This window comes from Anomaloglossus baeobatrachus, chromosome 1 (genome assembly GCF_048569485.1).
Source record: "Anomaloglossus baeobatrachus isolate aAnoBae1 chromosome 1, aAnoBae1.hap1, whole genome shotgun sequence".
Classification (NCBI taxonomy): Eukaryota; Metazoa; Chordata; class Amphibia; order Anura; family Aromobatidae; genus Anomaloglossus; species Anomaloglossus baeobatrachus.
This window is the reverse complement of record NC_134353.1, coordinates 937,696,433-937,713,502: the sequence shown is the minus strand read 5'-3', so window position 1 is coordinate 937,713,502 and position 17,070 is coordinate 937,696,433. Positions and strand designations below refer to the sequence as shown.

General features: G+C 49.6%; 1 protein-coding gene across 4 annotated transcripts in view; it reads right to left on the bottom strand.

Annotated features, from left to right (window-relative positions):
• The window catches only part of RAI14 (retinoic acid induced 14), a 140,347-nt gene that overhangs the window by 86,020 nt on the left and 37,257 nt on the right, over positions 1-17,070 (bottom strand). For all 4 annotated transcript variants that reach the window (XM_075328363.1, XM_075328379.1, XM_075328371.1 and 1 more), the window contains exon 2: positions 8,633-8,712. In XM_075328363.1, the coding sequence (XP_075184478.1) occupies positions 8,633-8,668 (36 nt within the window). In that variant the 5' untranslated portion in view covers positions 8,669-8,712. The remainder of the gene's footprint in view (positions 1-8,632; positions 8,713-17,070) is intronic.

Below are 17,070 nucleotides of genomic sequence, written 5' to 3'. Positions count from 1 at the left end.
ATATAATTCACACTCCACTCCAGGTTATGTACTACACTGTGTGACACAAGCAAGTCCCTGTGTGTAGTTACAGGTGCTGAAGCCCTGACTACTTTACAGGATACTGACCCTCCCTGCTGCACAGACCTGTCGTAGGCTAAAATGAGTGATGCCAGGGATCCCTCAGTCAGATCACGAGACATAGGTGTGATCATGTGAAGTATTTGGAATGCACAGTCACAGTATCGCTCTTCTGACAACTTCCCTGCAAAGAGATGGGGTTTTTTTTGGGGGGTTGGAAAACCCCTGTCACCCGGCTGCAGGAACAGATTTCTTCCAAACTGGAAACCCCTGTAAATAAACTGCATGCCGCTCTGTATTGTCCACCAGAGGGCGCTCACTGTACACAACACGCTCCGGAGCTCCCTCTAGTGGTGGCTGCATTTTCTATTTTTTTTCCTGAAATCTGTATTTATTTTGGGGTCTGGCCGTCACTTTAAGACCCCGTGAATCACTATTAATGCCTCCTCACATTCCAAGGCTCACGATCTGGGAAAGTTATTTAATAAAATTTGATATTTTTCTGAGGTTTTCTACTGGAAATATTCCCGGACCTAAAAATACATAAACCCTCCACGTTGTGCTGCTACAAGAGACATAAAACCGCCGACATCTCCCATCCATAGAGGTGAGTATAAAACAGCTCCGAAAATATTCAAGCCCCTGAAGATCGTTTCCAAACAGCAGCTTTCCGCAGTCGCCCCCCCTCCCCCCTCCCGGATTCCTTACGGCGAAATCAGGACCAAGACATTAACAGGATTTCCTGCAAAACAATACATTGCAGACCTCGGAATCCGCACACATGCCAAGCATTCTGCTCACCGGGCGCAGGACATTCCGGATACACACATTTACATATTCCGGACAAAGGCTCCAAGAAGAGAGGAACGAAGCCTCAGATATCACTGGTTCTATGTGCAGGACGAGAACGTCCTCTACCCGGATCTGTGAGCTTTACTATACAACCATGATCAGTACTCATAACTAGTGATGAGCGGGCACTACCATGCTCGGGTGCTCAGTACTCATAACTAGTAATGAGCGGGCACTACCATGCTCGGGTGCTCTGTACTAGTAACTAGTGATGAGCGGGCACTACCATGCTCGGGTGCTCAGTACTCGTAACTAGTGATGAGCGGGCACTACCATGCTCGGGTGCTCAGTACTGGTAATAACTAGTGATGAGCGGGCACTACCATGCTCGGGTGCTCAGTACTGGTAACTAGTGATGAGCGGGCACTACCATGCTCGGGTGCTCAGTACTGGTAACTAGTGATGAGTGGGCACTACCATGCTCGGGTGCTCTGTACTCGTAACTAGTGATGAGCGGGCACTACCATGCTTGGTACTCTTAAGCAAGCATTTGGCTCAGACTCTTGTACCAGTTACAATGAAAGTCAATGAAGAACTTCATTTTTTTCAGGAAAATATTCCAGAAAAATACTCAAGTTCCCCATTACACTTTGTACTTTCATTGCACCCATCTCAAGTGTCTGATTGCTTGTTACGAGTACAGAGCACCCGAGCATGGTAGTGCCCGCTCATCACTAGTTACGAGTACTGAGCACCTGAGCATGGTAGTGCCCGCTCATCACTAGTTACGAGTACTGAGCACCCGAGCATGGTAGTGCCCGCTCATCACTAGTTACGAGTACTGAGCACCCGAGCATGGTAGTGCCCGCTCATCACTAGTTACGAGTACTGAGCACCTGAGCATGGTAGTGCCCGCTCATCACTAGTTACGAGTACTGAGCACCCGAGCATGGTAGTGTCCTCTCATCACTAGTTACGAGTACTGAGCACCTGAGCATGGTAGTGCCCGCTCATCACTAGTTACGAGTACTGAGCACCCGAGCATGGTAGTGCCCGCTCATCACTAGTTACGAGTACTGAGCACCCGAGCATGGTAGTGTCCTCTCATCACTAGTTACGAGTACTGAGCACCTGAGCATGGTAGTGCCCGCTCATCACTAGTTCCGAGTACAGAGCACCCGAGCATGGTAGTGCCCGCTCATCACTAGATACGAGTACAGAGCACCCGAGCATGGTAGTGCTCGCTCATAACTAGTTACGAGTACTGAGCACCTGAGCATGGTAGTGCCCACTCATCACTAGATACGAGTACTGAGCACCCGAGCATGGTAGTGCCCGCTCATCACTAGATACGAGTACAGAGCACCCGAGCATGGTAGTGCTCGCTCATAACTAGTTACGAGTACTGAGCACCTGAGCATGGTAGTGCCCGCTCATCACTAGTTACCAGTACTGAGCACCTGAGCATGGTAGTGCCCGCTCATCACTAGTTACAGTACAGAGCACCCAAGCATGGTAGTGCCCGCTCATCACTAGTTACCAGTACTGAGCACCTGAGCATGGTAGTGCCCGCTCATCACTAGTTACGAGTACTGAGCACCCGAGCATGGTAGTGCCCACTCATCACTAGTTACGAGTACCAAAGCTGGACTCATGTCTTCGCTCTCAGACTCCTCAGTTGTCCAATGATCTATGACTCTCTTCCTCCTTTATTTCTTCGTCTCACGCTTATCTGCAGGACTTCTCTCGTGCTGCCCCTATTCTGTAGAGCTCTCCCCCTAAACCAATAGACTTGCTAAAAATTGGGAATAAGAGCTTGTCTTGTGACCTCACAAGTGACATATGAGGACTACCAGAGTTTTGGACGTGGTGCGATGTGGAGTCCAAGCGTTATATTTCTATTCTGTACCAAATAAACCAAGGAATCCGAGGTCCACCGTGGGGCTAATGAAGTGTTACCCTTCGGTTAAAAAGCTCCCCCCACTACACAGACACACACGCGGAAAACCATGTTTTGCAGTTCGGAGTCACCCCTTTAATGAAGACACTCAGCAGAAAGGAGTGACAGTGCTTCTCGCTGATGAGCTGCAGCGTCATGTGTCCGCAGGAATGTAGTAACACAGAAGCCGGGAGCGTCCTGACTCACCGCCGTTATTTATACCCGCGCTCCTCTCCGCCGTCCTATTCTTACAGGAGAAGATTCTCCCGGTGACGGAATTAATCTCGTTTTGCCCGGGATGCCACCCACACACATGTAACTCTACCCAAATTTCCAACCTCATGCAAATTTGATCAGATTTTCATTGTCTATGCTTCTGGAGCCAGAGATCCCCTTACCACTCACGGCGTGACAAACCCACCGCCGCCGAGGGCCCGGGATCGCAGGAAATACATTGTGAGAGATAGTCAATGCAGTGTGTCCTATGTATAGTAGGCCAGAGCAGCAGTGATGCCCCCAACAAGGGGCTGTGAGGAGGGGCAACGACATGTCAACTGCCCCATGTAGAGGGTTCCTCAGTAGGGGTTGCTCCTTACCACCAAATAATCATTTGTAGGGTGGTGTCGCGGCCTTAGCTCTTGTGGCCACCATAACCCCTCCATGTGAGAAGATCTACCACTGCCGCGTAACCACACGTACATGGGTCTAAAAATGGGGTCGGAAACACTTTTGGGATCTGGAATAAAATAGATGGGTCTAATTTTTAGTTTAGATTAATTTTGGCATGTGCTCTGGGGCCAGAATTATTATCGAGGTCTAGAATCATTTAGAGGGTCTAATCTTTGGGTCTAGATTAAGTTTGGGTTTCTGAATTAATGTGGACTTTTAGTATGGAGTGGGGGCCAGACATATTCCAGTGAGTTTTGGGGGGGTCTAGTTTTAGTATTCAAAATTAATTTTAAAAATCTTGATTGTTGTCAAGAATACATTTTGGCCTTTGGTTTGAGGTCTAAACAATTGGGTCTAGAATCAGGATTCATTTGGGGGCCTGGTCGGGAGGGGCGGGGGTTTAGTAATGATACCAGTGTTAGATGGGCTCCTTCAAGTTCAGACCCAATAGTTTCATCCCCCCCACCCCAATAAAAACAACTGTAATAAGGAGAGATTTTGAGGGCTCAGTATATAGAGAATCAAAAAGGTTTCTGCAGAGGGGAAACCAAATCTTTGTATGGAGCCCTAAAATTTCTGATAGCGCTCAGAGGACCTCTTCCACTACATGGTCTTCCTACTTTAATTTGAGGTGCACATAGGTAAGGATGATTGACCTTGGGGAGATCAACATCCAACACCGCGGAGACACCATTACGTGTTTCCTCAACGCAGTGACACTATAACAAGGCCCCCTGGGAAAATATACAAAACTAGAATGCCGCGGAGACATCATCACATGTTTCTCAACGCTGGCAGGAAACTAGCCAGGCCTTGCACCGGGAAGGAACAACCACGGGAAGGGCAGTCTCCAGTCAAGGAAACCGCCTATGCCAAACATGGTATCCATCCACAGACAGCTGTTTCGGGGTATTTGCCGATCATCAGTGTGGAGTAGGAAACTGGCTAGCGGGAGCAATGCCAAGTAGAAGGCCAATACCCCGAAACAGCTGTCTGTGGATGGATACCATGCTTGGCATAGGTGGTCTCCTTGACTGGAGTCTGCCCTTCCCATGGTTGTTCCTTCCCGGTGAAAGACCTGGCTAGTTTCCTGCCAGCGTTGAGAAACATGTGATGGTGTCTCCACGGCATTCTTGTTTTGTTAATTTTGAGGTGGACACTACTTTACCCATGAGAAATACTTAAAAGGGTGCCACAATTCAGAATAAGGTCCTGGTAACCAGATGTAAAGCTCCTGACTGTTAAAACTACTGGTGCAATGACGGGTTGATAACCAGAGGCAAAGCTCCCGATGGTTAAAACACTATTGGTGGAATGACGGCCTGATCACTGTTGGGAGCTTTGCGTCTGGTTATCAGGTTGTCATTGCACCAATACTTTTAACCAGAGGCAAAGCTCCCGATGGTTAAAACACTATTGGTGGAATGATGGCCTGATAACGAGACGCAAAGCTCCCAACGGTGATCAGGCCGTCATTCCACCAATAGTGTTTTAACCATCGGGAGCTTTGCCTCTGGTTAAAACTATTGGTGGAATGATGGCCTGATAACCAGATGCAAAGCTCCTGAAGGCTAGAACTACCGATCTAATGATAAACCTGGTATCAGTCTTCTCATTTCTAGATTGGCACTTCACAGAAGTAGAAAATCCCAATGTCACATGTAAAAGAATAAATGTTCTGGTTTTCGGTAACATCTGTTATTCCCATATTTCCTCTTGTTCAAACTACAATGGGGGATGATGAAAAACACATTTGCGCAGAGAACGACACTGGACACCCAGGACTGTGATTTAATAACGTGTGTGAAGCCGCGCAGAGGCCCCGGCCATGACGGAGAATTCCATTCACATTCCCCCGGGCTGCGAATAATGACCCTTTGTTTCAGAGAATGGCATTTTATTCTATGTGTCCAGTGCGGAGATTTTGTACCGATTCCTGCCCTATTCTGATATGAAAACCAAAAAAGAAGAAGAACATGAAAACTTGTCCGGGACATTTTACTAGAGAGCATTTCTGTCTATATCAGGAGAGGATCTCGAAATTGGGATTGGAACAACACAACAACAAAAGGAGCTAAACACATTGGCATTCGCCTTCACCGGCCTTCCCACCGGGGTCACGTGAAGCTGCACATGACAAGAGAAGACTAACAGACTAGTAAGAGGGATGATAACCGAAAGAAAAGTTCCTGCATTTCCCATGGGGTCACTGGAAGATGTATGGGGTAAGAGAGGACCGTATCACTCATTACTAAGAAGGGTGATAACGTGAAAAAAGTTCCAATGCTTCCTTTGAGGGATCACTGAAAGCTTAGTTTGAGGAGTTGGGTAAAAAGGGTGATAACATGAAAAAAGTGCCTGTGTGTCCTTTGAGGGCTCACTGAAAGATTAAAGGGATTGTCCACTACTTGGACAACCCCTACTCATTCCCCTCGTTCACCCCTGTAAAAATAAGTAAGCCTAGGTGGCTTTCAGTGATCATTTTAAAAGGAACTAGAGGAACTTCTTTTCATGTTCGCACCCTTTTTACCAATCTGTCTGTTGAAACCCCTTAAAGGCATTGGCCACTACTTGGACATCCACTACTCATTCCCCTAGTTTGCCCCCGTAAATATAAGCAAGCCTATACTGACCTCCAATGTGGCCATGATTCCAGCAATGTCTAAGGCTGCGTTCCAGGGGTCCACGTGACATTGCTGTCAATGTCACCACCAGTGTCCAATGTTTTTCTCCCAGGTTTCAGGCATTTGAGCAGGATGTGAGCGGTGCGCCGACTCCCTGCGCAAACGTCCGAAACCAGGGAAAAGGAAGCCGGCACTGACCAGTCGTGGGGCCCGCGTGTCATAATGTCACGTGGACCCCAGAAACACAGCTTTAGATTTGCTGGAACCGCAGCCGCACTGGAGGGAAGTATAGTTCCCTTTCCATCAAACTTGATGGTTGCTCACTCTCCCCAGTCTCACAAGCTCGTTGCCTTTGAGTAACCCTCGACTCTGCTCTATCCTTCAAGCCACACATCCAAGCCCTCTTCACCTCCTGCAGACTACAGCTCAAGAATATCTCCCGGATCCGTGCTTTCCTTAACCAAGAATCAGCAAAAACATTAGTGCATGCCCTCATCATCTCCCGCCTCGACTACTGCAACCTCCTGCTCTCTGACCTCCCTTCCAACACTCTTGCACCCCTCCAATCTATCCTGAACTCTGCGGCCCGCTTAATCCACCTCTCCCCTCGCTATTCCCCAGCGTCGCCACTCTGCCAATCCCTTCACTGGCTTCCCATCGCCCAACGACTCCAGTTCAAAACATTAACCATGACCTACAAAGCCATCCACAACCTATCTCCTCCTTACATCTGTGACCTAGTCTCCCGGTACCTACCCGCACGCAACCTCAGATCCTCACAAGATCTCCTTCTCTACTCCTCGCTCGTCTCCTCTTCCCACAATCGCGTACAAGATTTCTCCCGTGCCTCCCCCATACTCTGGAACGCTCTACCTCAGCATATCAGACTCTCCCCTAACGTGGAAAGCTTCAAGAGGAACATCAAGACCCATCTCTTCCGACAAGCCTACAACCTACAATAGCCCTCAGTCCAGTAGACCACTGCGCAACCAGCTCTGTCCTCATCTATTGTACCATCACCCATTCCCTGTAGACTGTGAGCCCTCGCGGGCAGGGTCCTCTCTCCTCCTATACCAGTCTGTTTTGTACTGTTAATGATTGTTGTACGTATACCCTATTTCACTTGTAAAGCACCATGGAATAAATGGCGCTATAATAATAATATTAATGAGAAGGGGTTGTCCAAGAAGTGGACAACAACTTTAATTTAATTTGAGGAGTTTGAACAGACAGATTGGTAAAAAAAGGGTGATAACATGAAAAAAGTTCCTGTGCTTCCATTGAGGGATCACCAAAACAGAGAGCAAAAGAGAGGGGTGTTTGATACTGCGCCAAAGGATCACAGGAACAGATGTTTAGATTAATGCATCTTTATTTCATCCAGGTCTACGCGTTTCAGGAGCCACTGCCCCCTTCCTCAGGACCGTCAGGAAAGACCAAATCTGTCACAATCACAGATTTGATGTTTTGTCTTTCCTGACGGTCCTGAGGAAGGGGGCAGTGGCTCCTGAAACGCGTAGACCTGGATGAAATAAAGATGCATTAATCTAAACATCTGTTCCTGTGATCCTTTGGCGCAGTATCAAACACCCCTCTCTTTTGCTCTCTGTTTTCTGCCCTTTGGGTGGCTGCAGCCTTGGATCAGATTCTACATGCGATTACAGTTGTTGTGACTCTCACAACGACATCTGGTGAGTAGTTTCACCCTCCTCCCACCCCTTATATACTGGGGTAAGACCCTATATGCGCTTTTCTCTCCACAAATTTCTTGATTGAGGGATCACCAAAAGCTTAATTTGAGGTCAACCCCTTTAATCTTTCAGTGATCCCTCAAAGGACGCACAGGACCTTTTTTTCCCCATGTTATCACCCTTCTTATAATGAATGAAGTTGAGGTCATCTCTTCCCCATACAGTCTCCAGTGACCTCATGGGAAATGCAAGAACTTTTCTTCATGTTATCATCCCTCTTCGTAATCTCAATCTGTTACAGTCTTCTCTTGTCATGAGCAGCTATTTATTTTTGCGGGGGTGAACAAGCAGAGGTTCCCAAGTAGTGGCCAACACCTTAAGAGGTTTGAACAGAAAAATTGGTAAAAAGGGTGATAACATGAGAAAAGGTTCCTGTGCTTCCATTGAGGGATCACGAAAAGCTTAATTTGAGGGACTTGAGCAGATAGATTGGTGAAAAGGGTGAGAACATGAAAAAGTTCCTGTCCTTCCTTTAAAAAGATCAATAAAAGCTTAGTTTGAGGGGTTTGACCAGACATACTGGTAAAAAGGGTGATAACCTGAAAAGAGGTCCTCAACTCCCTTTTTTAGGAGAAGGGTCACTCAAAGCTTCACAGGGGAACAAATGAGAGTTACACACTGGGATTAGATAAAGAGAAAGGTGATAACATGAAGAAAAGTTCCTCTTTTCAGCCTGAATTGTAAAGAGGGAACAAGAGGTGTAATATAGAGGACTATCAGGGCGGCTTTTTAGAACAGTTTTCGTGGTACACTACATTACGTAATCCAAGGAGACTCAATCAGGATTGGACACTTACATCACTTTTCCGAAACTTTGCCTTTAAGCTCTTCATGATTTGTCCATTCAAGTCTTCCAAGCTTTACGGTCCTTTAAATCCTGTAAAAATCAAATAAAAATGAGTTAACCCCACAAATAATGATGCAAAAATACGACCCCATCCCTCCGAACATACAGGTTTCTATACACCCCAATGCTTTAGGTGGGATTGCAGGGGGCTCAATTATTTATTCTAATTATTTGGCTCCCTTTCTTCGCGCAGTGTCACACCCCGGTGTAGGGATTGGCAGCATAGCGCCATCCACTTGATGACGTGGACAGGAGCGCCACAGTGAACAGTCTAAGCGACCTTGTAACATTACTATGGGTCCTTGGGGGATGGACTCTCACTGATCCATTTTCTTTAGGTCCATTAAAACTTCTGATCACTGAGCTCACACCTTCTGGCACACCCTGCTGCTTCAATGTCTGCACATTTCCATATAATGAGACATGATGAAAAAAATATCTGAACAATAGTAAAAATGGAGCCTTCTACCATCACCACTGTGATGAATATGGTATATCCATACATGCCAGTCCACCTGCCAATCATACATGTCTCGACACATCCTGACCTGAGGTCACCAGATTCAGGATAGAAATCCAATACCTTTATTCTGGAACAAATGGTAAGGAGTGAAAGTAATTATAATGAGGAAGATGCCCCCGAGCACAGCAGTACCCCCTGGTGACAAAGTAATTCAGCTAGGGAAGGAGGTGGGCGATTGCTAGTTCCAGAGAAGTTTCAAAAGGGGACCTACATACAGACAGCCACCCAGGTAAAAATGATGATACTGGGGTGTGTATAGCTCCCACAACTATGGTAGGCATGTTTCCAGCCTCAGAACAGCAGGAAGCATTTAAACACATTTTGCCATAGTTGTGGGAAGTGAGTATTAGTCCATAGTTAATAACGAACCACTGGAAGACAATAGACACATCAGGTTTCCTAGCTATGGATAGATAAAATCATAATAGGAAACATGATGGTAATATTTTCCACATGGGATGCTAAGAGGTGAAAGGTGAAAAAGAGGAAAGCTGCCATTTCAGAATTCTCTAGAATGGAACCTGAAGGTATATCCCATGTCCAGCCCTGTCATAGGTCACCAGGTGGGCGGTATGCGAGAGGTACACAGGTTATTAAAAACTAACGCGGATATTTTGGAGGGTTTCATCTTAGAGGTCACGTCCAGTAAACATGTGGGGGGAGTACCAAGGAAAACCATTTGCAACTCAGCACCTCCCCTGTGCCGAGCCAACACCAGGCCTAGTCACCAGGAACGGGTAACTGATTTATATGTACATCTGCTTGCACCTATATCTCACATGTAACTACATTTCTGACATATCTGTAAATCAAGTTTTGTATATAGTGTATTATCTAGTGTGCCCTTAAAGTGACTAACTATATAAATTTAATCTTGGGTTGTTCCTTTTATCTCGATCCATGAATCCCATGTCCATGAGCTCGGTTTAATCTTGCAAGCTACCTGGGCTGGTTTCTGGTCTGATAAAGTCCTGCTAATGGACCAGGCTGATATCTAATGTGGAACTGGTGGCAGACTGTCGGGCTGGCTGGCCACGGTTTCACTTGGGCTAGTGAAAAAGGGTCTGTCGGCCTGTCCGGGTTGGGAGCTATAGCAGTGTCGAGCTGGATGTTGCGCCGCCCACTGTCTCCCTCCCCGTGCTCACAGGTACGGGAAGTGTCAGTGCTGCATTGTGCCAATCAGACCTTACGTACCCCTTGGGGGTGCGGAAAGTCACGTCTTGGCGGAAGTGACGAGGCCATATCATGTGGCTCCGATGTATTAGAGGAGTCAGAGTGGGGCTGTGAGATGCGGTTTCATCACATATTGGTGGCAACCATAGATTGTGATGAACGGCCAGGGGGTGTCATGTAGATAATCACCAATGTGATATGTTTTAATTCCCACCCCCGAGGACCGGAAGAGAAAGGCCTTTATTGGATGGGATTTACACAAACCTTATTTCTAGCCTAGCACACACCTACATTTTATTTCCGAAAAATCAAGATAGTCGGGCAAATTAACACTAGAAGTCCCAAAGGGTTCCAATGGTAGAAATGTTAAATGACCCCTCTCTGGGACTTCTAGTGTTAAGGACTGTTGGTACCAATGAAGACCCTATGCCCATGGCAGAGGAGTTTACACAGAGCCTGTGTGCCAGTGCATGGCCCCTAAATATCTGCCGTACTGTGCAAACAGACCCAAATAAGAAGGAATCTGTACCCAAATCTGACTCTACCAAGCTGTAAAACGTAGGCTTAATGGTGAAATATCCCTTTAATACACTTATTTTATTCACAGAGTGCACCTAGATCTGCTCCAACTGTAACCAGCGACTCCATTGTGTGGAGACTAGAAGAAGAATGTGGAATGTCTTGAGAGGAGCCGTGGGAAGAATGGCCCCGTTTTCTAAAGAAAACCAGAAGAACCAAGGTTTTAGCCAAAGACATCTCAGGAGGAAAGTCTTTACACAGCATCAGCCTCCGAACAATGGGCCGGCGCAGGCATCGCCCCACTCACATTCTGCAGCTGCGGGCTCCGGCCCGAGAGGGATAAATCATCCCACAGCAAATAGTCTCTGTACACGGGCTGCCTGGAGCGAGACAGCCATACATGGGATTTGTAGTCCACCATGCCCTGAAGAAGGTGACGGACAGCACGGGTGATGGAGTTGTAGTTTTTCAAAAGTTCCAGACGAGATACTAAGAAATATTCGCCCCAACCCAGACGTCCTTTAGGTCAGTGCTCGAAAGTGGACCTTTTTGTTCCCATATTGTCCACGGTGGTCCTTAGCATTAAAGTGGGCTTCATACGCAGCGACATCGCTAACGAGATGTCGGCGGGGTCACGGAATTCGTGACACACATCCGGCCTCGTTAGCGACGTCGAAACGCAGGAACGACCGTTAACGATCAAAATTACTTACCTAATCGTTGACACGTCGTTCCTTTACCGAATATCGTTGCAGGACACAGGTTGTTCGTCGTTCCTGCGGCAGCACACATCGCTACGTGCGACACCGCAGGAATGAGGAACAGCACCGTACCTGCGGCGCCCGCAATGAGGAAGGAAGGATGTTGGCGGGATGTTACGTCCCGCTCATCTCCGCCCTCCTCTTCTATTGGGTGGCGCTTAGCGACGCTGCTGTGACGCCGCACCAACCGCCCCCCTTAGAAAGGAGGCGGTTCGCCGGCCACAGCGATGTCGCTAGGCAGGTAAGCTCGTGTGACGGGGTGTAAAGCGATGTTGTGCGCCACGGGCAGCGATTTGCCCGTGACGCACAACCGACGGGGCGGGTACACTCGCTAGCAATGTTGTTGTGTGTAAAGGCCGCTTAAGGGCACCGTAGGCTTGTAAACACCTTAAAAATGGACCATAAAGCAAGCTTTACACGCTGCGATATCGCTAGCGATGCCGCTGGTGAAAGCACACCCGCCCCCGTCGGTTGTACGTCAGGGCAAATCGCTGCCTGTGGCACACAATATCGCTAACACCCGTCAAACGTACTTACCTGCCTAGCGACGTCGCTGTGGCCGGCGAACCCGCCTCCTTTCTAAGGGGGCGATTCGTGCGGGGTAAAAGCGATGTCACTAAGCGGTTCGTCCAATGGAAGCGGAGGGGCAGAGATGAGCGGGACGAACATCCCGCCCCACCTCCTTCCTTCATCATTGCCGGAGGCCGCAGGTACGGTGAGGTTCCTCGTTCCTGCGGTGTAACACGTAGCGATGTGCGCTGCCGCAGGAACCACGAACAACCTGCGTCCTGCAACAGCAACGATAATCGGGAAGGAACGACTCGTCAACGATCAGGTAAGTAATTTTGATAATTAACGGTCGTTCCTGCGTTTCGACGTCGCTAACGAGGCCGGATGTGCGTCACGAATTTCCGTGACCCCCAAAGACATCTCGTTAGCGATGTCGCTGCGTGTGAAGCCCGCTTAAGTATGCGATTTGTATACCTCTGCCCACATTCCCACTAGACGTGTCAGAACTCACTCAATTCACTTGTACTGACGTCTAGTAGGCATGTGACTGTATGTATGCAAATCGCACACTTGTGATCTTAGAGAATGACTGTTCAAACAAAGCACAGGCGCTCGGCATCACACACAGTGCCAGACATTCAAGTGCACCTTCCCACCTGCTTGTTTCCCCATCTATCGCCACCCTTCTTTGCCTCTATGACACTAGAGCCGTCAATCAAAGAAAAGTGGGGTGTAGATAGAGGGAAAACAAGCAGGTGGGAGGGTGCACTTAAATGTTTGCTGTACCGAGCGCCTGTGCTTCATTTGAACAGCCATTCTGCGAGATCACAAGTATGAGATTTGCATACATGCGGTCACATGCCTACTAGACGCAAGTGATTTGAGTGAGGCCGAATAGGTCTAGATGGAATGTGGCCCGAAGTATACAAATCACATATCATGTGCCTGTCTGCTCCCGACACCGGAGAATCCTGACAGTGCGCACACTGTATACAGTTAGGATTCACAAGTCTGCAGTCACAAAGACATTGCAGACTTGAGCCCAAAGGCAGAGCAACCCCTTTAATCAAAGCCTTATACAGTGAGGTCACGTCCTCTAAAAATCATTTCAATGGCTCAAATCATGAAAAGGAAGTTGACAGAAAATTACCCAAGTTCGATAAATATGCCCCAAAGTGTCCATAACAGTACCAAGGTCCTAATGTCAGCATAAGCAGTGCCTTACCCCCATAACATGGCCTGCCCCAGTGTCCTACCCCTCATACCAACTCCAGCCAGTGCCTTCATAGCATTGCTTGCCACCATTCCCCTCATACATTCTCCAGACACGCAGTGCCCCCGTAACTTTGCCCACTTCATACCAGTGGCAGCTAAAAAACAGGGCCCTTGTAACAATGTCTGCATCAGTTTCCCCTTCCTCCATAGTAGTGTAACCGGCACAATGCCCCTTATACCAGCCAACACAGCGCCCCGCCACCAGCCAGCCAACACAGCGCCCCGCCACCAGCCAGCCAACACAGCGCCCCGCCACCAGCCAGCCAACACAGCGCCCCGACACCAACCAGCCAACACAGCGCCCCCCGACACCAACCAGCCAACACAGCGCCCCGCCAGCAGCCAGCCAACACAGCGCCCCGCCACAGCCAGCCAACACAGCGCCCCGCCACCAGCCAGCCAACACAGCGCCCCGCCACCAGCCAGCCAACACAGCGCCCCGCCACCAGCCAGCCAACACAGCGCCCCGCCACCAGCCAGCCAACACAGCGCCCCGCCACCAGCCAGCCAACACCAGCGCCCCGCCACCAGCCAGCCAACACAGCGCCCCGCCACCAGCCAGCCAACACAGCGCCCCGACACCAGCCAGCCAACACAGCGCCCCGACACCAGCCAGCCAACACAGCGCCCCGCCACCAGCCAGCCAACACAGCGACCCGACACCAACCAGCCAACACAGCGACCCGACACCAGCCAGCCAACACAGCGCCCCGACACCAACCAGCCAACACAGCGCCCCGACACCAACCAGCCAACACAGCGCCCCGACACCAACCAGCCAACACAGCGACCAGACACCAACCAGCCAACACAGCGACCAGACACCAACCAGCCAACACAGCGACCAGACACCAACCAGCCAACACAGCGACCAGACACCAGCCAGCCAACACAGCGACCAGACACCAGCCAGCCAACACAGCGCCCCGCCACCAACAAACACCCACACAGTTTCTAGTTTTGCCCCATACAAACGCCAACCATATAGTGCTCCTCCATTACAAAGCCAGCCACTGCCTCCCCATGACAGTTCCTGCCATATAGTGCCACAATAACAGTGCCAGGAACCATGCACACAGTTCCCAAAAAAAAACGGCTACCAATGCGTATTACAAAAGTCACTATACAAGTGCCAGCTACACAGTGCCCCCCAAAACAGCACCTGACCTGCCCCATGTGTCCCCCCCCCCACCTCATAACCAGTTCCGTCAAACAGAACTCACCCCAAGTAACTGCAACCCCGGGTCCCCAGAGATGGCGAGTGCTCACATTTCTCCTCCTAGATCTGCCGGGACCCTTCCAATAATGTCAATCCGTTCTCGGTGTCGGTGGGATGTAGCCGTCACTTGTCATGCCTGTGTCTTGGTGGTCGGCTTCCCATTGAATTGGTGGGGCTTCTTTTAAGGAAGCCGGGCGGTGGGACTGACGGGCGGTGGGACTGGACGGGCGGTGGGACTGACGGGCGGTGGGACTGACGGGCGGTGGGACGGCTACACTACTCCCCTGCACGAGTGAAAGTCTTGTAAGGATGAAGCTCTACAAGAATGCGCACGTCTGTCCATGAAGACCAACAGTAACTGGAATGTGGAGGCTTCATAAAACGAGCGCGGTCCTTTAATCATGGCTGAGGCCACCACCGGAGAGACCTGACCCGTGCACAACGTTATGGCCCCGAGTGGAAACTGATGACGGCATCCATAGGATAAGGAGCCCGGCCGTCCCTTTATAGCCGGTGACTAACGGGAGAGGAATTTTAAATACATCAATATAAGTCTGAATATAGAGCAGAGATTACACGGCCGCGGCTCCACGAGTGTAAACAGCGATAACTGCACCAATCCTATAAAACCGTCACCGGACAAGCAATTAAAGAGGGGCCGAGTTACCCAATTTTTTATTTTTTTTTTAAATGAAAAATTCAAAAAGCCCTTTAAAAAAAAAAACAAAAAAAACTGCGTCTCCATGGTAACAGACAACAAACAAACCATTTGTAGTCAGATCCTGACGTACTTGCCCCATTTTGGAATCTACCATATTCGCCGGTCTGGAAGAGATTGTCGCGACCACCGGCCAATCTGACTGCAGACAATCAGCGGACTCATCACTTACGCGACTGCTGGTCGGGGGACGCCATCTTTTTGAGTTGGTCGGCGAGGCGGTGTTGGAGAATGGATTCTTTTGTTAATAAGCAAAAGTTGCTGTGAAGCGTTAAAAGAAGACTGGAAAACCCCTATATACAGGAGTTTATACAAGCGCTGACAGAGAAAAGCATTAGCAGAATACAGGCTGCCACCTACAGCAGATTGTGTGCTACCGATAGAGAAAGGAAGAGGCACCCGTGTAATAAATGGCCAAATCAGGAATACGTCTGGTTTCTGACATTTCTACAGAAGCATCATAAGGGAGCTGTTTACACTGATGGTGTCATTAGCAGGTTATGTGTTTAAATATTAACACTATATTGCAGAACGATCGCTCTCCAGACACACACACACACACACACACAGGCAGCTCTCTCCCCAGACACACACACACACACACTGCGGCAGCTCTCTCCCCAGACACACACACACACACACTGCGGCAGCTCTCTCCCCAGACACACACACACACACACACACACTGCGGCAGCTCTCTCCACACACACACTGCAGCAGCTCTCTCCACACACACACACACACACACTGCAGCAGCTCTCTCTCCAGACACACACACACACACTGCGGCACCTCTCTCCCCAGACACACACACACACACTGCGGCACCTCTCTCCCCAGACACACACACACAAACTGCGGCACCTCTCTCCCCAGACACACACACACACACTGCAGCAGCTCTCTCTCCAGACACACACACACTGCGGCAGCTCTCTCCCCAGACACACACACACACTGCAGCAGCTCTCTCTCCAGACACACACACACACACACACACTGCGGCACCTCTCTCCCCAGACACACACACACACACTGCGGCACCTCTCTCCCCAGACACACACACACACACACACACACAGCGGCACCTCTCTCCCCAGACACACACACACACTGCGGCACCTCTCTCCCCAGACACACACACACACACTGCGGCAGCTCTCTCTCCAGACACACACACACTGCGGCAGCTCTCTCCACACACACACACACACACTGCGGCACCTCTCTCCCCAGACACACACACTGCGGCACCTCTCTCTCCAGACACACACACTGCGGCACCTCTCTCTCCAGACACACACACACACACACACACAGACACACACACACTGCAGCAGCTCTCTCTCCAGACACACACACTGCGGCAGCTCTCTCTCCAGACACACACACACACACACACACACACACACAGCGGCAGCTCTCTCCACACACACACACACACTGCGGCAGCTCTCTCCCCAGACACACACACACACTGCAGCAGCTCTCTCCCCAGACACACACACACACTGCAGCAGCTCTCTCTCCAGACACACACACACACACACACACTGCGGCAGCTCTCTCCCCAGACACACACACACTGCAGCAGCTCTCTCTCCAGACACACACACACTGCAGCAGCTCTCTCTCCAGACACACACACTGTGGCACCTCTCTCTCCAGACACACACACACACACACTGCA